This window comes from Callithrix jacchus, chromosome 15, assembly GCF_049354715.1.
Source record: "Callithrix jacchus isolate 240 chromosome 15, calJac240_pri, whole genome shotgun sequence".
NCBI lineage: Eukaryota > Metazoa > Chordata > Mammalia > Primates > Cebidae > Callithrix > Callithrix jacchus.
The window spans coordinates 13,960,126-13,986,474 of record NC_133516.1 but is presented as its reverse complement, the minus strand read 5'-3'; the positions used below and the strand labels follow the sequence as shown (position 1 = coordinate 13,986,474).

Genomic DNA, 26,349 nt, shown 5'->3' with positions numbered 1-26,349 from the left:
TACTGATTCTTCCAATCTATGAGCACAGACTGTTTTCCCAAATATTTGTGTCACCTCTGATTTCTTTCGGCAGTGTTTTGCAGTTCTCCTTGTAGAAGGTATCTTGGTTAACCGTCTTCCTAGGTACTTCATTTTTTCGTTTTGTGGCCACAGAAATCTGTTGGATTTGGTTTGCTGGTATTCTGTTGAGGATTTTTGCATCTATGTATATCAGGTATATTGACCTGAAGTTTTCTTTCTTCATCGAGTCTCTTCCAGATTTTGGCATTAGGTTGATGCTGGCTTCATGGAATGAATTAAGGAGGAGTCCTTCCTCAATATTTTGGAATACTTTCAGTAGGACTGGCACCAGTTCTTCTTCTGGTAGAAAGAAGTATAATTTGATGGAATTTGGCTGTGACTCCATCTGGTCTAGTGCCTTTTTTGGTTGGTGGGTTTTTATTACTGATTCCATTTTAGAGCTTGATATTGGTTTACTCAGAGTTACAATCTATTCTGTGTGTGTTTCCAGGAATTTATCAATTTCCTCTAGAATTTCTAATTTGTATATAGAGAGTTGTTCCAGATATTCTGAAGATCTTTTCTATTTCTGTGGGATAAGTTGTAATGGCATCTTTGTCATTTCTGATCATATTTATTTGAATCTTCTCTTTTTTCTTTGTTATCCTTGCTAGTGGTTTATCAGTCTAGCTTACATTTTCAAAGAACTAAGTCTTGGTTTCATTCAATGCCCCTTGGCAAAGAATTTTTTGCTAAGTCTCCAAAAGCAATTGCAACAAAAGCAAAAATAGACAAGCGGGACCTAATTAAATTAAAGAGCGTCTGCATGGCAAAAAAAGCAAAAACAAAACAAAAGCAAAAATACACACAAAACAAAAATGAAAAAACTATCAACAAAGCAAACAGACAACCTACAGAATAGGAGGAGATATTCTCAAACTAAGCATCCACAAAAGACCTAATATCCAGAATCTACAGGGAACTAAAACAAATTAATAAGCAAAATCCAAATAACTGAATTAAAAAAATGAGCAAATGTCATAAACAGACATTTCTCAAAATAAGACATAAAAGTGGCCAACAAGTACATGTAAACATGCTCAGCATCACTAATCATCAGAGAAGCAAATAAAAACCACAATGAAATACCATCTCAAGCCACCAAGATGGCTCTTACTCACAACAGCAAAGACATGTAATCAACCCTAATGCCCATCAATGGTAGACTCTCTAAAGAAAATCTGGTATACACGGAATACTACGCAGCTATAAAAAAGAATGAAATCACATCCTTTGCAGTAAAACAGATTAGTTAGTGGGCATAATCCTAAGCAAATTAACACAGAAACAGAAAACCAAATACCACAAGCTCTCACTTATAAGTGAAAGCTAAACATCAGCACACATGGACATAAATATGGGAACAACAGATACTGCAGAATACTAGAGGGTAAGGGGTACTACGCTCACTCTCTGGGTGACAGGATTCACAGGCCCCATGTTAGCATCACTCCGTATTCCCATGTTGTTACATATATCCCCTGCACATATACCCACTGTATCTAAAATAAAATTTGAAAGAAGACATACAAATGGAAAATAAGCATGTGAGTCAAAAGACACTCAACTTCCTAGATCATGAGGGATATGTGAATTTAAGAAAATGAGATACCACTACATATTTGTTAGAATGGCTAAACTTCAAAACACTGACAACACCACAACACCAAATGCTGGTGAGGATGTGGAGCAACAGGAACTCTCATTCACTGCTGCTGGGAATATAAAATGGCACAGCCACTTTGGCAATTAAAACAATGTAAAGACAGTCTTACCATATACTCCAGCAACCATGCTCCTAGGTGTTTACACAAGGGGGTTGAGATGCCTCTACAAAATCCCACACGTGGATGTCTCCTGCAGCTTCAGTCACAACTGTCAAAACGGAGTAGCAACTAGGATGTCCTGCAGTCGCTGAACTGATCAATTACAGTAACACCAGACAACCGACTGTTACTCAGTGGTAAAAAGAAAAGAGCTATTAAGCCATGAAGACACTGAGGAATCCTAAACACTCACTTCTAAGTGAAAGATGCCAATTTAGAAAGCCTACATACTATGCAACTACATGACATTCTAGAAAAGGCAAAACTAGGCCGGGCATGGTGGCTCATGCCTGTAATCCCAGCACTTTGGGAGGCCGAGGCAGGTGGATCACGAGGTCAAGAGACTGAGACCATCCTGGTCAACATGCTGAAACCCCGTCTCTACTAAAGATACAAAAAATTAGCTGGGTGTGGTGGCACGTGCCTGTAGTCCCAGCTACTCGGGAGGCTAAGGTAGGAGAATTGCTTGAACCCAGGAGGCGGAGGTTGCGGTGAGCCGAGATCGCGCCACTGCACTCCAGCCTGGGTAACAAGAGTGACACTCCATCTCAAAAAAAAAAAAAAGGCAAAACTATGGATATAGTAAAAAGATTAGTAGTTGCCAAAAGTTTGGGGAGAAGGAAGGCATGATAAATAGGCGGAGCACAGGGATCTCGGGCACAGTGAAGTGATTCTGTATGATGTTGTAATGGGGGATACATTTCATTATACATTTATCAGAACTCACCGAATATACAACAGAAAGAGTGAGCCCTAATGTAAACCATGGACTTTAGTTAATAGTAATGTATTAATATTGGCTCATAAATTATAACAAGTATATACTGCACTGATGCAAGGTGTGAATAATAAGGGCAACTGTGGGAGTGGGGAGGGAAAGGGCACCTATGGGAACTCTGCTTACTGGTCCATTCTTCTGTTAACCCACAGTACTTTAAGAAACAGACTATTAACTACGAAAATTATTAACAAAATCAAAATGCTTATTAACTGACAACCACATTTTGGTTAAGCTCCTTTCCTTCCCCAAGCCCCTGAACTCTCAGCCATTCTCAGCCTGACCCAGAGGACAGACTCTCTCCTCTAAGGGCTGCTTCTGAGATTCAGCTGACCACAAGGAAAAGCATCTCTGACCAACTGTCCCCTCCCTCCATCCACTCTCTCACACCTGCTTCTTTCTAGCTTGGTTTACCCGCCCCCTCTTATGAAACAAATGTCCTTTCTGCCTGATCTCTGAGACCCTCGCAGATCTTACGGTTGGAGTGTTCCCCTTACTGCAGTAACCCCCTCACCTCTATTGCAATGATTCTCCTGAATAAAGTCTCTCCTTACATAAATCCACATTTTTCTTTGAAAGACAACACCTTTTATTAGTTTAGGCCATTTAGTTTTAACTAAAATCACTCACTACATCTGTGAGCATGCAACTCGTTTTTAATACAACTATAAACTCCTTAGATTTTAATGCTTCAAGGGATCTAAATATCAACTAGTCCAAACTCTGACCCATGGCAGGAGCTTTGAGCAACAGACATCTTGCCACCGACCAAACACCTCTGGTAGTAGGTAATGTAGTGTCACTCAAGACAGCTGGTTCTACCATTATGAAATCCTCATACCACGCTGACATGTGCACCCACATAGCGGCTACCCACAGGTACCCATTCTGTGCTCTCAACAGTTAAGGATGCCTGAGCTCTCCTCCAGTCAGTGTCCTCCAGATCACCACCCTCCAGGTCTCTAAAGGCAATAGACTCCAGCTTCTTCACATCCATAAAAAGGCAGCTGCCTTGCTGAGGTCTCCAACTCTGCCCATCCAAAAACAAAGATCAAATCATGTTCTCTGTTTCCTCTTTTGGAGGAGCCTCAGCAGAGGCACTGAAGTCATATTTGAAGTTACGTTCCTATTAAGACAAATATTCTAGGGAAAGAAGCATCTACATCCACCACGGGCTATCATTTTGTTGTTCATGAGAACTCGCATCTTTGAAGGAAAGAGTTAAGGGAGAGACATTAAAAGGTGAATGTATCTTTATTTTATTGAAGCCTCCATCAAAGGATGGCTAGAAAATGCTGCATCTATCTCAGTGCTTTCTTCATTTCATGTTTCTCTTGACTTTTGTGAAACTATCAACCAGACATTCTTAGGGCCAGCCGGCTGAGACACTGTGGCCAGCTTTTCCAGTTGTTATGGAAACAGTGGCTTTGTGAGGCTTTTTCCCTTAAGCAAAAAAAAAAAAAGCCAACCTGTAATTCAACAAAAATGACGAGCAAGTATAGCTGTCTACATTGCTAACATGAGCAGAAAGACTGGGAACTGGTTATAAAAACCTTACTTCATGAGAACACCTGGAACAGCCACCAAAAAGAAAAATCAGCCAGGCCTGGTGGCTCATGCCTACGATCCCAACTACTCAGAAGGCTGAGGTGGGAGAAGCACTTGAACCAGGAGTCTGAGGCTGCAGTGAGCTGTGACTGTGCCACTGCACTCACTCCAGCCTGGGCAACACAGTGAGATACTGTCTCTTAACTCCCAAAGTCGGCTCCAAATTCTTATAACTTACTTGAACACTTAATAAACTGAAAATCAACTTCTACGAGGCTTGGCTATGACATGTAAATGTGCTGAGACAGAGAACTAAATTTCTTTGCTGTCCTTTGTCCCCCTGAACCCACTGTCTCATTCCCTGGGCATTGTCCCTAACTCGAGGAGTTACTCTAAACAGAATGACTGTGGACCTTCCAGTTGCCCCACCGGCCTGAGCACCTGGCCCCTCAGCTTCTGCAAACACGCCAGCAGAAAAAGCTGATCCAAAACCAGGGATTGCTCAGAGAGGTAACCATGTACCTGTGATGAAGACATAAGACAAAATGCTTTCTCTAGTTATCATAAGTGTAACAGAACCAACTTTGCTGTGAAAATTCTTGGTTGGTGTTTCCTCGGTAACCAAGAAGAGGTGCGTCAGAGCTGAATGGTGTCTGAGGCTGCTCTGAACCAACTCTCCTGATCCACCTTAAACGTTGTCAGCACCCCCATGTGGATCCATCCTGGGGAGTTCCTCGCAATGGGCTTTTATGTCATTATCTGAAGGCAAAGATTCCTGATTTTAGAATTTCTGATCATACACGATCAAACACTGTAAAGGTCCTAGGGAGCCATGTGTATCTTCCAACTTCGTTACTGAAGTTATCGATTAGAGCCCATTAAGAAGAAATTTTATATACATAAAGTAAATCTCTACCAATTTTATATATAATAAATACTGCCAATCTAAAGCTTTTGTAAAGAATATCTACAGCTGGGCGCGGTGTCTCACGCCCGTAATCCTAGCACTTTGGGAGGCTGAGGTGGGTGGATCACGAGATCAAGAGATCAAGACCATCCTGGTCAACATGGTGAAACCCCGTCTCTACTAAAAATACAAAAATTAGCTCGGCATGGTGGTGCGTGCCTGTAGTCCCAGCTACTCAGGAGGCTGAGGCAGGAGAATTGCCTGAACCCAGGAGGCGGAGGTTGCGGTGAGCCGAGATCGTGCCATTGCACTCCAGCCTGGGTAACAAGAGCGAAACTCCATCTCAAAAAAAAAGAATATCTACAATGCAAAATGCTTGTAAAAAGATACATGTTGTGGGCCAGGCACGGTGGCTCACACCTGTAATCCCAGCACTCTGGGAAGCTGAGGTGGGAGGATCGCTTGAGGTCAGGAGTTTGAGATCAGCCTGGCCGAGACCAACCTGGCCAACACCGTGAAACCCCTTCTCCTAAAAATACAAAAAAGTTAGCCGGGTGTGGTGGTGTATGCTTGTAGTCCCCGCTACTCAGGAGGCTGTAGCAGGAGAACTGCTTGAACCCAGGAGGTGGAGGTTGCAGTGAGCCAAGATTGCACCACTGCATTCCAGCCTGGGCGACAGAGTGAGACTCCATCTCAAAAAAAAAAAGATACATGTTGTGGAATGTGATGCACACTCTGACACGCGGCAGCAGAGTGGAACAGTGACATTCTAAAGAGTAACTCCTACACGAGACACCTAAAAAGAAGTCCCAGGAAGTTAGCAGGGTCCTACAGAACACGGCTCTGGTTTCCTTAGCACTTGAATCCAGCTCTTGGCAGGGCCAATATTGACAGCAGAGTCACCCAACACTTCCTTCAGTTATCGGTCAACAGAGACTTCTTGGCTAAATCAAGAACGCTACTGCTTCCTTTGTGTTTCTTACACATGTCACTTTGGCAGTCACTCTGTTCAACAGACACTATTGCTGCTTCCATCTGTCAATGCAACTTTGGGAAGAGAGGCTGTAACTCAAGGATGAGAACCAGCATACATACATAGATGTACATGCGCATATAAGCATATCCACACAAAAATATACACCCAACCAGGGAAGTAAGAATTAGGTGTCGAGTTTCACATGGATCTTCCGGTAAATCTCACTCTGAGTACTGCTGATTCAGTAAGGACCTGACCATGCTGGGGAGACAAGCCTGGGAGAGCAATGAGGTTTCATGTGCTTTTCCTCTAGTCATCAGGGCCAGAAATTTCTTTCCCCACTCACTTCTCAAAAACAATCACGAGGTCCTGTGAAATCTCTTTCATGTATCTCTCATTCATTCAATGACCGAGTGACAACTTTGTCTTGGGGTTAGGGATACAACAGTAAACAAGACTGATGTGGTTACTGCTCTGCCCTCATGAGGCTTATGGTCTAATGGAAGATGGGCATTAAGTAGAGGGGCAATCTCAACCCACCCAGGTAAACGTGTTGTAGGGACTATGAGCTCAAGGGAAGGAAGGACACTCACTCAGACTTAAGGGGGGTGTCAGGGTTTTCTGAAAGGAAAAGTAGCTAATATTTGAATCTATCTATTATCTTTATTCCATGAACACAGCCTTGGGTTAGGACCTTTTTTCTTGCCTGGACAACTGTCTTACTTTTCTAATTGGTCTTTCTGCCTTTAACCTTACCTTTGCTGGAAACCTTTATTCTCAAGATAGAAAGCAAACTTCACAGACTGGGGCTCTTTGTGGTCTGAACCCACATTTGTCTTTCACCAGACTTCTCCATGCTTTCAAACTATGCAGAAGACATTCAGAACCACTCCCATTTCCTACAATGCGCTATACTCACCTCTATCTGCCTAGGTCACTGCTTCCCTTGTCTTAAGGCCAGCGGAAGTTCACCTTTGCTGGGAAGCCTTTCCTGACCTATCTGGGATAGCCACTTCCTATGATATGTATTTTGAGGTAACTACGGACAACTTAGACAGTGTGAGAGTAAGTATGTGCTACTTAGTTTGGGCTTCAAAATAGGGATAGTCAATGGCCCATATTAAGAATTGATATTCCAGGAGTGGCCAGCTAATATGAACTCCACAAGGCAGCTACTAAGAAAAGCTCCTCGGCTATTCATACATTCACCAACACTACGACTTGGCTCAGTAGCTAAAAAATGGAAATATTTTTATTGGCGAAAGTAATGGCCTGTAAATCACCACAGTGAATATTGGAAATGGACTCTCACTGATAAAGTAAAAGGTATTTGAGATATGTAGATTGAATAAAATCTTTTATTTTATTTTTTATTTTTTTGAGACGGAGTTTCGCTCTTGTTACCCAGGCTGGAGTGCAATGGCACAATCTCGGCTCACCGCAACCTCCGCCTCCTGGGCTCAGGCAATTCTCCTGCCTCAGCCTCCTGAGTAGCTGGGATTACAGGCACGTGCCACCATGCCCAGCTAATTTTTTGTATTTTTAGTAGAGACGGGGTTTCACCATGTTGACCAGGATGGTCTCGATGTCTTGACCTCGTGATCCACCCGCCTTGGCCTCCCAAAGTGCTGGGATTACAGGTGTGAGCCACCGCTCCCGGCCCTGAATAAAATATTTTAGAGATAGTCCCAACTTTTGCATAAAGCGGGAATAAGTCTGCATCTGATCACAAAGGAATGCCGCCCGGCTCACTTGTGTCCGGTCATCGGGCTGGGAAGCTTCTGTTTGCCTGATGCTGATTCTAAGAGGAACAGAATCTGCTTCTGTGATGTTGTCTCATCTCTGACAGAGGTCAGACGCCCAAAATGACAAAGAGCTGGGACATTACTAAGTTTGGAAAACAGGTTGCATGATCCCATTTCTAAATGAGTGTTTATTTAATAAATGCCCATATACATGGCAGAATTTGCTCTCACTCTAATGTGGTAACAATGCTGTGGGGGAGTGGCTCACCATTCCTTAAAGTTCTTCACGGAGCTTTCTGCCATAAAGAATGTTAAGAACTGCACTAAGTGAGCTTAGTCATCTCAAAACAAGGACTTTCCTTGGTGCCTTCACAGAAGAACCCTATGCACCTTCCATGGCATGTGTCAAGGTATATGGTAACTGTCAGATTACCTGTCCACTTTTCTCAATAAATGCTGAGGTCTTTGAGATCAGGATTGTATTTCTCATCTCTAGTTCATTGTTTATGTCAGTAATTGGTGTAAAGAAATACAGCTGGCTGGGCGTAGTGGCTCATGCCTGTAATCCCAGCACCTTGGGAGGCCGAGGTGGGCGGATCACGAGGTTAGGAGACTGAGACCATCCTGGCCAAAACGTGAAACCCCATCTCTACTAAAAATACAAAAAAATTAGCTGGATGTGGTGGCGGATGCCTGTAGTCCCAGCTACTCAGGAGGCTGAGGCAGAAGAATTGCTTGATCCCAGGAGGCAGAGGTTGCAGTGAGCCAAGATGCCACCACTGCACTCCAGCCTGGGTAACAGAGTGAGACTCCACCTCAAAAAAAAAAAAAAAAAAAAAAGAAAGAAAGAAATACAGCCATCCCTAAGTATCTGCGGGGAATTTTACTCCGGGACATCCTATGGATACCAAAATTCATGGCTGCTCACGTCCTTTGAAAATGGCAAGGTATTTGAATTAACCAGTGCACATCCTGTCACATACTTTAAATCATCTTTAGATTACTTATAGTACCTAATACAATGTAAATAGTTTCACTGTTTTTTATTGTTGTGTCATTATTTTTTATCATTATCCCCCATATCTTCAATCTGTGGTTGGTTGAATCCACAGATGCAGAACCCACAAATGTGAGGGGCCAACGACACTGGCCGAATGAACAATGTAATACAAGGAGCACGATGAAGTAAGAGGACATCTGACTAGCAGTTGGGAGACCTGCATTTCATACTAGTGTCGACAGCAGCTTGAGTACTTACTGTACGTCAAACACAGTGTGAGACTCTTAAACAGTACAGCGTTTCACTTAATCTTCAGGACAATTCTGAGAGATAGCATCACCATTTCATGTAAGATGAAAGAGAGGGGCCAGTTTACACAAGGTCATTCAGAGAAATACGTGGAGGAATAAATCTTTGAACCCAAGTCTGGTGGTATCCAAGGCACATCTCTATGTTATAAGTTCGTCCCGTAGCTAACATTGGAGAGCAAAGACAAAAAGACTGGAAACCCTCTGGATTCCCACCTCCTCTTCTGTTTACTGAGTGAGACTAACAGGTCAGGCTCCGCCGGCTCTGCGCACCAGTGTGATGGCTCCTAGTGGCAACAGCCCCGCCTCAGTCCTGCCTGCCCTGCTGCCTTGACAAGAGAGAAGGAGGTTTTCATGTGTAGCACGTTATAGGCCTTTGCAGACCAACATCTTTTATTTTCATTCTCTTCTCTTTTGAAAAAGGCTCAGGGGATTCTGAAGTCCGAGCACAGGGACCCATCTTTGGAACACTGCTTTGAAGCTAAAACCTGCTGTTAGTCAACAGAGCCAGCAAGCGGTTACTTTTGTTCTATAGTCCTTCACTGATACGAATGCTGGCTGAAACTGTAAAAATGGACAAGGAAGAAAAACAATTCAACTACTAGAGAAAGAAAAATAATGAAAGAAACAAGCACAAATGTCCCTTTGTTAACCATGTTTCAACTGCACCTTTGCAGCTGGATAAAGGAAAAGAATTTTAGTGGTTCTCTTGACATCATCTATGCGTTGCTCAGACAGGGTGTAAAACAGTCACACCTTATCTGTGGTCACAGAGCTTACAGTCAGGAACATGAGAGCTCTCTTCTACCACTATTTACTGAAGACCTTCTCAGTGGTGTTAATATCTCAGGCCAACGTTTTTAGGCGTAGCTCTCTAGAAGTAAAGCACATTATTAAGACAAACTATATAGCTCTCCTCTCTGAATATCTTTCACCAGCTACCACTCACTGATACCATGACACCAGGCCTCGTCTAGAAGACGGAAATTCTAGAAACTGACAGCTGCTAGGAGGCTGACACCAAAACCCAACTCAGTTTCTCTGGAAGAGCCAATGAGGCCTGGAGACATGCCATTAAAGCATCTCATCAGAAAGAACCTTCAACAGCATTAAGATAATTAAAAATCATTGCCATGTTGAGAACAGCATTCAACATAGGAGAATAAACACACAGAAGGAGGAACTGTTTTTTTGCTCTGAACTGTTTCAAACAAACTCACCTTTTTACCAGTGAGATCCCCTTTGGACTGATGATATGATGGAGACATTTTTACCTGGGGAAACAAAGGCAAAAATTTTAATACCTTTTCAGTTATAGTCTAGTTTTTTCTGACTCACATTCAAAATAATTCAAGTAGAATTGGTATCACTAAGATAAAACAGACATTTCCAGAGGAACAATGAACAGATTTTGTGTTAAGTCCCCTTGAAATTTTTCTGGAGATCAAAAAATCAGTAGTGAACCAAGGAAAAAAACATGATTTGGGTGAGAAAAGTGGGACAGATGGTCTAGGCTGATTTTAACCAAATGGTGAGGAACTAAATAGATAATGGATCTTTGGTGATGACGTATGCAACTGAATGAAAACGAGCTGCTGTCTGAAAGGGCCTACAACACGCTGCAGCGACCAGGCTTTCTTGCAGACGGCATCTCAAAGTCTCTGCTGTGATGCAATATCCCTCTGAAGCACAGGGTGCACAGAAGACTTAGACCATAGTGAAGGATTTAGAAAAAGTATCGAACTGTAATAAAAGGATGTTTAGTCCAAGAAAAAAAAGACTAATATTATAGAAATAGCTTTAAATATTTGAAGAGTTGAAAAACAGAGATTTTAGGCTGGGCGCGGTGGCTCACGCCTGTAATCCCAGCACTTTGGGAGGCCGAGGCGGGTGGATCACGAGGTCAAGAGATCGAGACCATCCTCGTCAACATGGTGAAACCCCGTCTCTACTAAAAATGCAAAAAATTAGCTGGGCATGGTGGCGCATGCCTGTAATCCCAGCTACTCAGGAGGCTGAGGCAGGAGAATTGCCTGAACCCGGGAGGTGGAGGTTGCGGTGAGCCGAGATCGTGCCATTGCACTCCAGCCTGGGTCACAAGAGCGAAACTCTGTCTCAAAAAAAAAGAAAAGAAAAACAGAGATTTTAGATAAGACAAAAAGACCCAACTACATACTGCCTACAAGAAACACTCCATTTAAATATGAAGGCTCAAAATAGATTAAAAGGATGGGAAAAATATACCATGATAGCACTAGATGACTGATTGACTGACTGATGGATTGACTGAACTGGAGTCTTACTCCTGTTGCCCAGGCTGGAGTGCAATGGTGCAATCTTGGCTCACTGCAGCCACTGCCTCCTGGTTCAAGTGGTTCTCCTGCCTCAGCCTCCCAAGTAGCTGGGATTACAGGCATGTGCCACCACGCCTGGCTAGTTTTTTGTATTTAGTAGAGATAGGGTTTCACCATATTGGCCAGGCCGGTCTCGAACTCCTGACCTCAGTTGATCTGCCTGCCTCAGCCTCTGTGCCCAGAAGGCTGGGATTACAGGCCTGAGCCACTGTGCCCTGCCGATAGCACTAGATTTTAGAGCAAAGACTACTATCAAGTATAAAAAGGGTCATCCCATAATAATATAGGGGTCAATTCCTCAGGAAGACACACAATGCTAAACATCTATGCAGCCAATAGCTTAAAAATGTCTGATGCAATCGTGCAAATAAATATGCTGAGTGAAAGAAGTCAGATAAAAAAAGTATATCAATCTTACAGTTTCATTAATCTAAAACTTTGGAAAATGCAAACTAATTTATTGTTTAATTAGTTTGTAAAACGAATCAGTGGTTGACAGGGAACAGGAGGGAGGGATTAAGTAAATATTTAGTGGTGATGGGTCGGGTCATTATCTTGATTGTGGTGATAGATTCCTGAATGTACACATATGTCAAATTTACATACTTTATACATGTCCAGTTTATGTCAATTATTATACCTCGATAAAGCATTTAAAGAAATACATAGCATACAACAAAAACAGCGGTTAGGAGAATTTATAGCCCATATGTTACACTGGAAAATAAGAAAGGTTTAAAATAAAGGATACAAGTTTCCAATGTAGGGAACTAGAAGGAGATCAAAGTAAAATCAAATGAAGTAGAAAAGCAGCAAAAGTCAGTGAAATCAAAATCAAACAAAACAAAAGAGAAATTATCAGTCAAAATTGGTTCTTTGAAAAGATAAATAAAATTGATCATCTGCTATTGAGATTGATCAAGAAAAGGAGAATATAGATTACCCGTGTCAGCAATGAAAGAGGATATATTATAACGTGCAACATCATTTACAGATATTTAAAAATGATAAAAGCCTATTGTAAATAATTTTATGCCAATACACTGGACAAATTAAAAGAACACATTCTTCAAAAACAGAACTTACAAAAATGGACCCAAAACAGAAAATATGAATAGCCTTATATCTATAAGAGAAATTCAATGTTATCAAACATTTTTTCAATGAAAATTTCTGGCCCATAGGGTTTCAGCAGTGAATTGTAGCAAAAATATCAAATATACAGAGACCAGAATATCTGCTTATTAATTTACAGGTGTTAGTCCATTCTCATGCTGCTATGAAGAAATACCTGTGACTGGGTAATTTATAAAGGAAACAGGTTTAACTGACTCACAGTTCCACATGGCTGGGAAGGCCTCAGGAAATTTACAATCATAGTGGAGGGGGAAGCAAACACATTCTTCTTCACAAGGCAGCAGGAGAGAGAAGTGCGGAGCAAAAGGGGAAAAGCCCCTTATCTCGTGAGAACTCACTCACTATCACAAGAACTGCATGAGGGTAATTGCCCCCATGATTCAATCACCTCCCACCGGATCCTTCCCATGACACATGGAGATTATGGGAACTACAATTCAAGATGAGATTTGGGTGAGGACATGGCCAAACCATATCAAGGGCAGAATATAATTATTACTGTAAGTAGTTCAATAGATACTAGATACTGTCTGACTAGAATGAGGTACTGGTAAGCAGTTACAAGATCTCAAGCCTCTTTCAACTCTAATTATAAGAGCCTATAGTGCAGATGATAAAGAGACTTCCTATCATCGTCGCATTGCTATTCAAGTAGGACCACATTGCAGGTTTTGTTTAACCCCTCTGATTTTAAGAATAACTTTAGAAAACATACCTCAGCTCAACAGTCAAAACTGCTAGCTCTCCAGACTGCCCTTTCAGATTTAGCACACCTGCAAAAATTAGACTTGACAGTCTTTGCTATAAACATACCATGACATTAATACTTTGGAATTCACTCCAGATGTATGACGTAGCTGGCTAAAAATGGTCCAGTTTTAACTTCTGGTATGCTCTTTTCAAAAAGGGAGAAAAGAGATTTTCAAAGGAAAGTAGACATTAGCTTTAAAAAATGACCTCATGAAAGAATCTGCAGACTTTTAAAAACAAGCCAAGAACTAGATGAGGTGGTGGATGATTATCCGAGAAGGCTGTTCTCCAGAGATTAAGTCAGAGAATGTTTGAAGTGGCAACAGAAATGGCATCCTCATGAAAGGCCTTATTTTTTCATTTAACAGGATTCCTTCTGGAAATGCCTCAGGCAATGAAGCTTAAAAGAGACACTTTAAATCCAGGTGTGCAGACACTAGATCTGGGGATATGGATGATACACTAAGCTATGGGCTTAATAATGCTGAACTTTTTGTGATCTTTGTTAATAAAATGATTCCTGACTTAACCAAGCAATCTGAGCTGAAGTTTAAAACCAATATGAGTATCTTCTTTATCACCTCGGTTTTTTTTTTTTTGAAATGGAGTCTCATTGTTGTTGCCCAGACTGGAGCGCAATGATGCAATCTCAGCTCACTGCAACCTTTACCTCCCAGATTCAGGTGATTCTCCTGCCTCAGCTTCCTGAGTAGCTGGGATTATAGGTGCATGCCATTACCCCCAGCTAATTTCTGGATTTTTAGTAGAGATGGTGTTTCACTATGTTGATCAGGCTGGTCCTGAACTCCTGACCGCAAGTAGTCCACCTGCCTTGGCCTCCCAAAGTGCTGGGATTACAGGTGTGAGCCACCATGCCTGGCCTTTTTTTTTTTTTTTTTTTTTTAGTAAAGCCAGGAATGGTAACTTATACTTGTAATCCCAGCAATTTGGGAGGTCAAGGCAGGAGGACAGCTTGAGCCCAGGAATTTAAGACCAGCCTGGGTAACATGTCAAAATTCCATCTTCACAAAAAATTTAAAAATTAGCCTGGCATGGTGGTGTGAACCTGAGGTCTCAATTACTTGGGAGGGTGAGTTGGAAGGACAGCTTGAGCCCGGGAGGTTGAGGATGGAGTGAACTGTAATCTTACCACTGTACTCCAGCTTAGGCAACAGAGTGAGACCTTTTTAAATGGAAAAAAAAAAAAAAGACTTAATTCTTCTGATTGTAAAAAAAATACATGTTCAGTGACAGAAATTTAAGGAATATAATAGCTCAAACAAAGCAAATAAAAAGCACAACCCAATCACACAGCAATAACTGATACTGAAACTTGGAATACCTGCTGTGGTCTTTTTATGTTGCACATTATGAATCTTTACTTCGACATATCAATATTATTCTCCAATACAATTTTTCTTCTTTTTTTTTTTGTTTACGATATGATTCTTCACAGCTACAAAGCAGTTCATTCACTGCCTAGACATACCATGACTCATTTAATCAACTGTGGGCTGTTGGGACATTCAGGTTGTTTTCAATTTTTAAAAATTATTTTTAAAATGTTGTATCTTTGCATATAACATTTGGCACACAAACTTGATAATTTCTGTTGACAGATTTTTTTAGAAATCTTCAAAGGTATAATCATTTAAAAATACATATTACTACTTTTTCTTCAAATAAGTAAGATGGGTCCACAAATCCTTTCCCTATAATTCTGAAATCCAAGAAGCTCTGAAACTGAGATTGTTTTAAAAATATTTTTCACACCAAAAGTCATCTGGAAGCCAAACCTGATCTGAACCAAAGTGAGGCTATTTATATCCTTTGTTTATCTCTCAAAAGCATGTAATTATGAAATAAAGACTAGTCCACCCAGGAAGGTCATATACAATATATGTACCACACTAACTTACTTTCTAGCACTTCAAATGCCATTTTATTGTCTCCTGGCCTCCGTTTTTTTCTTTAAAAAATGAGAAAGCAGCCATCATTATTATTGTTGTCTTTGGCTCCTTTGGAAATCTCTTCTTCGTCTTTGGTTTCAGCAGTTTGACTATGACTATGCTGTGTCTGGGTATGGTTTCCTTCACATTTACGCTGCTAGAGATTTGCTGAGTTTTTTGACTGTATGGGTTGATGTTTGTTACCAAATTTGGGAAAACTTCAGATATTATTAGGTCAAATGTCCCCAGCTCCCATTCTCTTGCCCTTTATGTTCCAGAAATCCAGCTCTCTCTCTCTAAATATATATATATATATATTTTTTCTATATGTTATATATTATATTCACATATATGCCTATCATATATATAAATTATAGATATATGTACATTATATATCTACAATTTATATATGACAGACTTGTAGATACTGTTTCACAGGTCACCAAGAGATTTTTTCACATTTGATTTTTTTTGCCTCTGTGCTTCAGTTACAATTATTATTTCTGTTGAATTGTATTCAAATTTACTAACTTTTTTCTCAGTGTTAGAAATGCTGTTGACATCTAACAAAATTTTCACTTTAGATATGTTTTTTTAGCTCTACAATTTACACTTGGTTTTACTTCAGAGTCTCTCTTTCTGTGCTGAGGTTTCCCTATGTGTTCAATCATTCTGCTAATCTTTTCCACTAATTATTTAACATATTTATAATTTTTATTTTAAAGTTCTTAACTGCCAAATCCAGCATCTGGGTCATTCATAGGTCTGCTTTTACTGATGCTTTTTCTCTTGATTATAGGTTACAATTTCCTTTTTCCTTTTACTCATCCTGTGATAGTTTGGGTTTTGGCTTTGTTAGGATTTAATGTGCTTTTGCCTTTAGTCCTGGGAAATCCCTTAGTCCTCAACTATATCCCTTCTGCAGTTTCACCACAAAATTTGAAGTATTTATCAATCCCTCTAACATAGCAACATTTACATTCAAAACTCAGCACCATGCAGCTGCTGAAATCTCTGCTCAGTTCTTTAGTACCTGATGCTGCTTTCTGAAAGCACTGTCTGTCTGTACACAGTTTGGAAAAGTGCAAAGAAAACCTGGGGCTCCCTCTTCTGTGGCAGGCTTCCTTCTCAGATTTTTCCCCTCAATTTAGAGCTGCTTTGGTAGTCTTGTAATTTGACCTCTGTTTCTTTAGCCCAGTATGAATGAGACTTGCCATTCAAATTCTTCTCTCTAGTACTCCACAGCAAGCCAAGAAGCACCCCAGAGAAAAGCTGGTTAAATGCAGACATTGTCTAGTTTGCCTCCCTTCTCCCAAGGTCTGCATTCCCTATAGTTTCTGCCTGCTTCCAGTTGTTCTCTAAACACTGTTTTTTTTAATAGTTTGTCTAGGGCTTATAATTATTATTAGCAGAAAGGTCATCTAACATAGGTTGCTCTGCTATTACTGGAATTAGCACTCTATCACATCTCTTCAAATATTTTTTTTGTATTCTGTGTCCCTACTTCTTCCAGGATTGCAATTAGATATATATTTGGCCACCTGAAGTTGTTCCATAGTTCACCAATGATCTACTCATTTCTTTTTCTTTTTTCTTTTTTGAGATAGAGTTTCGCTCTGTTGCCCAGGCTGGAGTCCCGTGGCACAATCATAGCTCACTGCAGCCTTGACCTTCTGGGCTCAAGTTACCTTCTTGCCTCAGCTCCTGAGTAGCTGGGACCACAGACATGTGCCACCACATCCAGCTAATTTTTAAAAAATTTCTGTAGAGACAGAGTCTTACCATGTTGCCCAGACTGGTGTAAAACTCCTAGGCTCAAGTGACCCTCCTGCCTTGACCTCCTTAAGTGCAGGGATTACAGGCATGAGCCACTGCACCAAGCCCTGTTCATTTCTGTTTAGTCTTTTTTTCTCTCTGTGTTTGATTTGGGATAGTTTCTATTGCTATATTGTTAAGTTCACTAATCACTTCTTCTCCAATGCCCATTCTGCTAAGAATCTAGTATATTCTTCATCTCCGACATTGTAGTTTAAATCTCTAGATGTTCTACTGGTTCTAAATTCCCTATTTCCATTTGACGTGTTTGATTGTTCTTCTAGCTTCTGGAACATATGGAATACTATTATAACTTTACATGTCCTTGTCTGCTAATTTTATTATCTGGGTCATTTCTGTGTTAGTTTCATTGGGTTGATTTTTCCCCTCATTATCACGGCTTGTGTTTTCCTGCTACTTTACATGCCTCGTCATTTTTTATCAAATACCAGCCACTGTGGATCCTATCTTGTTGGGTACTGGATATTTTTATAATTCTTTATACATTCTCGAGCTCTGTTCTGAGATGTGGTTACAATACTTGGAAATAGTTTTATATTTTTAGGTTTTTGCTTTTAAGCTTTTTTAGGTGAGATCAAAGTGGCAGTTAATTTTTTCCCCACTACTGAGGCTAAGAATTTACTTAGTACTCTCAATGGTACCCTGTGATTTCCAGGCTGGCTGGTAGGAGCAAGCACTACCTCTGGCTCTTTGTGAGTCTGGGACATTGTTTAACTGAATCCTTTTGGATGGTACTTTTTCTTCTTTTTCATTTCTTTTCTTTTTTTATTTTTGACCTTAAGTAGTTTCCTCACACAGTGGACAAGCAAGTGGTAAGTCCTCAAATGAATACTCAAAAGTTACCTTCTGCAGATCGATGGAGCCCTCTCTCTCCATAATAGTCCACCCTGTAAACTCTCTCTCTCCATAATACTCCATCCTGTAAACTCTCTCTCTCCAGATACTCCATCCTGTAAACTCTCTCTCACCATAATACTCCACCCTTTAAACTCTCTCTCTCCATAATACTCCATCCTGTAAACTCTCTCTCTCCATAATACTCCACCCTGTAAACTCTCTCTCTCCATAATACTCCATCCTGTAAACTCTCTCTCTCCATAATACTCCACCCTGTAAACTCTTACTCTCCATAATACTCCACCCTGTAAACTCTCTCTCTCCATAATACTCCATCCTGTAAACTCTCTCTCTCCATAATACTCCACCCTGTAAACTCTCTCTCTCCATAATACTCCACCCTGTAAACTCTCTCTCCATAATACTCCATCCTGTAAACTCTCTCTCTCCATAATACTCCACCCTGTAAACTCTTACTCTCCATAATACTCCACCCTGTAAACTCTCTCTCTCCATAATACTCCATCCTGTAAACTCTCTCTCTCCATAATACTCCATTCTGTAAACTCTCTCTCGCCATAATACTCCATCCTGTAAACTCTCTCTCCATAATACTCCATCCTGTAAACTCTCTCTCTCCATAATACTCCATCCTGTAAACTCTCTCTCGCCATAATACTCCACCCTGTAAACTCTCTCTCTCCATAATACTCCATCCTGTAAACTCTCTCTCTCCATAATACTCCATCCTGTAAACTCTCTCTCTCCATAATACTCCATCCTGTAAACTCTCTCTCGCCATAATACTCCATGCTGTAAACTCTCTCTCTCCATAATACCCCACGCTGTAAACTCTCTCTCCATAATACTCCACCCTGTAAACTCTCTCTCCATAATACTCCACTCTGTAAACTCTCTCTCTCCATAATACTCCACCCTGTAAACTCTCTCTCCAGATACTCCATCCTGTAAACTCTCCCCATAATACTCCACCCTGTAAACTCTCTCTCTCCATAATACTCCATCCTGTAAACTCTCTCTCTCCATAATACTCCATCCTGTAAACTCTCTCTCTCCATAATACTCCATCCTGTAAACTCTCTTTCCATAATACTCCATCCTGTAAACTCTCTCTCTCCATAATACTCCATCCTGTAAACTCTCTCTCTCCATAATACTCCATCCTGTAAACTCTCTCTCTCCATAATACTCCATCCTGTAAACTCTAGCCACCTTGTCTTTCCTGGACTCTGAGCTCTGTCTCTTAGACCCAGAGAGACTAAGTTCTGCCTTGGTTCTCCCTCTCTGAGTCATGGTGTGAAAACTTTCTCCAGGGAGTAAGTTGGTAGAAATCCTAGGGTTTATGTAATTTGTTTCTTGTCTTTCAGGGTCACTATTTTTCACTGCCTGGTGTCCAATGTCTTATGAACCATTATTTTATATATTTTGTCCCTTTCCTCCCCCAAAAACCTCCAAATGCATCTTGTCCTGAAGTGGAAGTCTTCGTATTACATTCATAAAATCCAAAAACTTCTGAATTCTGAAACATATCTGGCCAAAGTGACTCAGACAAGGGATTGTGGACTTATACAAATATGCATTCCCACTAGCAGTGCGTAAAAGCACCTGTCTCCTTACATCCTTATCAATGTAAACGCATAGGTATTTTTAAAGCATTTCTATTTAATTACGTATTTTTAAATATTTGCCAGCTTAAGAAGTAAAAAAAAAATGGCATCATATAGTTGATTTAGTTGCATTTCTTTGATCACTGGTAAAATTGCATTTTTTTCAAATTTTATTCGATGATAGGATTTTTTTATGTCCTTATCTCATATTTCCATCAAAGCCTTAGTTCTATAAAAATACTAAAAACAATTTCTTGGTATTATTTTCATCTTTAGGTCTCTTTGTCTATATGAAGATTTTTCTGTATCAAAGGGAAAATACACAAATTTATGGAACTTCAAAAGTCTGAATATAATACAGCTCTGGAAAATCATTGGAACAGGGCTGGTGATATGCATGTGGCGATCGACTCATTCTCTGCAGTTGCGATCACCACTGAATGATTCCCAGGAATAAAAACCAAACGCTTGACCAGGGTCTCTGAGGCTAACCAGGCCCTATCTACCTACCTCTTCAACTTCATTCCCGGCCATCTTCCCTCTTGGGAACCACGTTCCTGCTGCTGATCTTTTTTCAGTTCCTCGAACAAGTCATTTGTTTCCTCGGCTCCTCTGTGCTTGCCGCTCTCTCTTGCCTGAAATATTTTTCACATGGCTGCTACCATCTTAGCCTTCAAGTCTTGGCTTAAATTTTATCTCTGCATATAAAGATTCCCTAACCACCGAATCTAAAGTAGGTTTCCCCCATGTTATTCTCCCTATAATAGTCTATTCTTTCCCTCTATGCCAATTATGTACCTATGATAATTTGAAACTATATATTTTATATAATGCTTATTTACCTATTTATGGCTAGCTCCCTCACTAGATGGCAAACCACATGATAGTGGGAACTGTGGTTATTTTTTTGTTCACCAATGTATACTCATACCAGGAATAGTGTTTGGCCCAATGTAGGCATACATTAAATACTGGCTGAAGTAATGAATCACTTAACATTAAATACTGGCTGAAGTAATGAATCACGAAGTACTACAGCATACTAACAAGATTATTGTAAAATGGGCAAAAGTTTCCTCAAAATGCTGTATTTATATTAGGATGACAAATCATCTCTATGCACTTCTGAGACACATTAATCTTCATTTAGGCGGGGAGTGGTGGCTCACTCCTATAATCCCAGCACTTTGGGTGGCTGAGGTGGGTGGATCACGAGGCGGGTAGATCACGAAGTCAAGAGATCGAAACAACCCTGGCCAACATTGTGAAACCCTGTCTCTACTAAAAATACAAAAAATTAGCTAGGCATCGTGGCATGTGCCTGTAGTCCCAGCTACTTGGAAGGCTGAGGCAGGAGAATTGCTTGAACCCCGGAGGCAGAGGTTGCAGTGAGCTGAGATCACACCACTGCACTTCAGCCTGGAGACAGAGCGAGATTCCATCTAAAAAAAACCTTCATTTAATTTGTAAGTTTAATGTTGACGATACTCTTTTGAGAAATGCCGCTACTGTTGAACACTAAAATCTCATTTTTTAGTATTCGGTTTAATTATAGTAATATATATTTAATTATGGTAATATACTATTGATATGACCTATTTATATCAGAGAGCTAATATTCTTTTAAAATGGACAAATGATATCCAAAGGACTATAAATCATTCTACTATAAGGACACATGCACACGAATGTTCACTGCAGCACTGTTTACAATAGCAAAGACCTGGAATCAACCCAAATGCCCATCGATGATAGACTGGACTGGGAAAATGTGGCACATATACACCATGGAATATTATGCAGACATCAAAAACGATGAGTTCGTGTCCTTTGTAGGGACGTGGATGAACCTGGAGATCATCATTCTCAGCAGACTGACACAAGAACAGAAAATGAAATACCGCATGTTCTCACTCATAGGTGGGTGTTGAACAATGAGAACACATGGACACAGGGAGGGGAGAACTACACACTGGGGTCTGTTGTGGGGAATAGGGGAGGGACAGTGGGGGGTGGGGAGCTGGGGAGAGATAGCATGGGGAGAAATGCCAGATATAGCTGAAGGGGAGGAAGGCAGCAAATCACACTGCCACGTGTGTACCCATGCAACTATCTTGCATGTTCTTCATGTGTACCCCAAAACCTAAAATGCAATAAAATAAATAAATAAATAAAATGGACAAATGAAAACAGGTTTTAATGTCACTTTTCCTATTTCATTAAATGACACGTAAATTGAATCTCCAATTATAGTGGGAATTCAAAATAAATAAGCAATGTGTAATGGTTACTAGAAAATTATGACTAGTGAACATAAATATCATTTACTGAATAACTACTTGGAAGTTGTTAATTCTTCCTCCTGACATTATTTACACATTTACCCCCAAAAAACAAAACATTTTCCTAGAAAACTCTAACACCGAGAAATAAAACCAATTCCAAGTAGTGGAGAAAAACTCAGCTGATTTTGACCAACACCATAAAAAGCTCCCTAATGAGTATTTAAGAATGCTCTTGCTTTTGAAGTTTTCAAAGGAATGACAACTTGAACGTTCTGGTACATAACAGTGTGTTAGCTTATTACCTACTCTCAAGAACTCCAAGCCCTATTAATAACTGAAATCTAGCAAACATTAGTTCTTTTTCTTTAAATTTATATCAAATTGCCTGTTGATAATTACTAACACTTAAAAACTAACAGGACAGGACTCAAGATGGCGCTGTGAGAAGAACCCAGGATTGGAGCTCTCGCTGTGTCCACGGAGAGGTGAGTCTGAGCTGCATTTCCAGACTGATCTTTGTTGCCCAGGAACGGGGAAATTCCCAAGTGAAGAGGAAACGTGGGACGCCAGGCAGAACTTCCGCCTGGCGAAGCTGGCAGCCAGGTTGGCGGCGGCCGGCCCTACCCAGCGCTCCCCACAGGGCGCGCTTGTCCGGGCGCCCTGTTGAACAGGCAACCGGAGCCGTGAGAGGGCTGGACTTGAGACTGAGCTAGATAGACTTGGACAGTGGGCCAGCCCAGGGGATTACAGGGACAGAGCGTTAGGGGTGGCCCAGTGGGACGAACAAAACCGCGATTTCAAACAAGCCCCGTGCAGACGGCCCGAGACGCTCTGAGGGGGAGGGGCGTCCACCATTACCGAGGCAACCCGCCCCAACTGAGATACACGCCCATTGCTGACGCAGCCAGCCGTTGCCGAGGCAACCCGTCCCTACTGAGATACACGCCCACTGCTGATGCAGCCTGCCGTTGCCGAGGCAACCCGCTACAACAGAGAGACTCCGCCGCAGGGCGTGGAAGAGAAAACAGCAGAGCCAGGGCGAGCCTCACAACAGCAGGGCGGAGCCTCGGCAGGCAAATAGTGGCTAGTCTGCGTCCTAGCTGGGCAGGACCCCAACGGACATCCAAAAATAAAGCCCAAACCCCTCAACACAGAGCATTTGAGGAAAAAAAAAAAAGGGTTTTTTTAATGAGCTCTGTTGCAGCAGAATCAAACATAGCAGCCTAACAGCCCTGAATGAACAACAGAGCTCACAGCTCAGCAATTAAGCTCCTATAAACTACAAACTGTCTCCTCAAGCAGCTCCCTGACCCCTCTATATCCAAAAGACTGACATTAGGCAGGCATCATCCTGGGACAAAGATAGCAGAAAAAGAAACTGGTAGCATCCCTCGCTGTGCCACAGCTGCTAGAGGTGCACCCCAGACAAGCAGGGCCTGGAGTGGACCTCAGCAGTCGTACAGCGAAGGGGCTAGACTGGTAGAAGGAAAACCAAGCAACAGAAATGCTTCATCATCAACATTCTGGGTGTCCACTCAGAGACCCAATCGAAAAGTCAGCAATTACACAGACGACCAGCGGACAAATCCACAAAGATGGGAAGAAACCAGCGCAAAAAGGAGGAAAACACCCGAAACCAGAACACCTCGCCTCCTAGAAAGGACCAAAACTCCTCACCAGCAAGGGAACAAAGCTGGACGGAGAATGACTGTGATGAAATGACGGAATTAGACTTCAGAAGATGGATAATGAGAAACTTTTGTGAGCTAAAAGATCATGTATTAAATCAATGCAAAGAAACTAAGAACGTTGAAAAAAGATTTGAAAAAAGACTCGAGGAAATGATAACAAGAATGGATAACTTAGAGAGGAATATGAATGAATTAAAGGAGCTGAAAACACAATACGAGAACTTCGCGAAGCAAGCACAAGTTTCAATAGCCGAATTGACCAAGCAGAAGAAAGAATATCTGAAGTCGAAGACCAACTCAATCAAATAAAACGAGAAACCAAGATTAGAGAAAAAAGCGCAAAAAGGAATGAACAAAGTCTCCAAGAAATGTGGGACTATGTGAAAAGACCTAACCTACGTTTGATTGGTGTACCAGAAGGGGACGAAGAGAATGAATCCAAGCTGGAAAATACTCTTCAGGACATCATCCAGGAAAATTTCCCACACCTAGCAAGACAGGCCAACACTCTATTGCAGGAAATCCAGAGAACACCACTAAGATATTCCGCAAGAAGAGCAACCCCAAGGCACATAATCGTCAGATTCAACAGGGTTGAAATAAAGGAGAGAATACTAAGGGCAGCCAGAGAGAAAGGTCGGGTCACCCACAAAGGGAAGCCCATCAGACTCACAGCAGATCTCTCGGCAGAAACACTACAAGCCAGAAGAGAGTGGGGGCCAATATTCAACATTCTTAAAGAAAAGAACTTTCAACCCAGAATTTCATATCCAGCCAAACTGAGCTTCAGAAGTGAAGGAAAAATAAAATCCTTTGCGAACAAGCAAGTACTCAGAGATTTTGTCACCACCAGGCCTGCTTTACAAGAGTTCCTAAAAGAGGCACTACACATAGAAAGGATCAACCAGTACCAGCCATTCCAAAATCACACTGAATGCTAAAGAGCATCAACATAATAAAGAATCTACAACAACTAACAGGCAAAACAGCCACTTAGCATCAAAATGGCAGTATCAAATTCACACATAACAATATTAACCCTAAATGTAAATGGACTAAATGCACCAATCAAAAGACACAGACTGGCAAATTGGATAAAAATCCAAAACCCATCAGTGTGCTGTATACAGGAAACCCATCTCACATGCAAGGATACACAAAGGCTGAAAATAAAGGGATGGAGGAAGATTTACCAAGCTAATGGAAAGCAAAAAAACACAGGAGTTGCAATTCTCATCTCTGATAAAATAGACTTTGAAGCAACAAGGATCAAAAGAGACAAAGAAGGCCATTACATAATGGTAAAAGGATCGATACAACAAGAAGAGCTAACGATACTAAACATATATGGACCCAATGCAGGAGCACCCAGATACATAAGGCAAGTTCTTAATGACTTACAAAAGGACTTAGACTCCCACACAATAATAGTGGGAGACTTTAACACTCCACTGTCAATACTAGACAGATCAACCAGACAGAAAATCAACAAGGATATCCAGGGCTTGAACTCAGACCTGGAGCAAGCAAACCTGATAGACATTTACAGAACTCTCCACCCCAAATCCACAGAATACACATTCTTCTCAGCACCACATCACACCTACTCTAAAATTGACCACATAATTGGAAGTAAAGCACTGCTCAACAAATGCAAAACAACTGAAATCATAACAAACAGCCTCTCAGACCATAGTGCAATCAAGTTAGAACTCAGAATTCAGAAACCGACCCAGAACCGCACAGCTTCATGGAAACTGAACAACTGGCTCTTGAATGTTGACTGGGTAAACAATGAAATGAAGGCAGAAATAAAGAAGTTCTTCGAAACCAATGAGAACGAAGACACAACGTGCCAGAACCTCTGGGACACATTTAAAGCAGTCTCTAGAGGAAAGTATATAGCAATAAGTGCCCATATGAGGAGAATGGAGAGATCCAAAATTGACACCCTATCCTCAAAATTGAAAGAGCTAGAGGAGCAAGATCAAAAAAACTCAAAACCCAGCAGAAGACAAGAAATAACTAAGATCAGAGCTGAGCTGAAGGAGATTGAGACACAAAAAACCCTTCAAAAAATCAATAAATCCAAGAGCTGGTTTTTTGAAAAGATCAACAAAATAGAGAGACCACTAGCCAGATTGATTAAAAAGAAAAGAGAGAACAACCAAATAGATGCAATAAAAAATGATAAAGGGGAAATGACCACAGATTCCACAGAAATTCAAACCATCATCAGAGAATATTACAAACAACTCTATGCGCATACACTAGTAAACCTGGAAGAAAGGGATAAATTCCTGGACTCCTGTGTCCTCCCAAGCCTAAACCAGGAGGAAGCTGAAACTATGAATAGACCAATAACAAGGTCTGAAGTTGAGGCAGCAATTAAGAGTCTACCACACAAAAAAGGCCCAGGTCCAGACGGGTTCACAGCCGAATTCTACCAGACACACAAGGAGGAGCTGGTACCATTCCTTCTAAAACTATTTCAAACAATCCAAAAAGAGGGAATCCTTCCCAAATCATTTTATGAGACCAACATCATTCTGATACCAAAACCTGGCAGAGACCCAACGAGAAAAGAAAACTTCAGGCCAATATCCATGATGAACATAGATGCAAAAATCTTCAAAAAAATATTGGCAAGCCGATTGCAACAGCAAATCAAAAAACTTATTCATCATGATCAAGTAGGATTCATCCCGGGGATGCAAGGCTGGTTCAACATACG

The 26,349-nt window shown here is 41.1% G+C and overlaps 1 protein-coding gene across 7 annotated transcripts in view; it reads right to left on the bottom strand.

The window, feature by feature from the left end:
• The window catches only part of VPS8 (VPS8 subunit of CORVET complex), a 258,139-nt gene that overhangs the window by 23,190 nt on the left and 208,600 nt on the right, over positions 1-26,349 (bottom strand). For all 7 annotated transcript variants that reach the window (XM_035275299.3, XM_054246193.2, XM_078350390.1 and 4 more), the window contains one exon: positions 10,369-10,422. In XM_035275299.3, the coding sequence (XP_035131190.1) occupies positions 10,369-10,422 (54 nt within the window). The remainder of the gene's footprint in view (positions 1-10,368; positions 10,423-26,349) is intronic.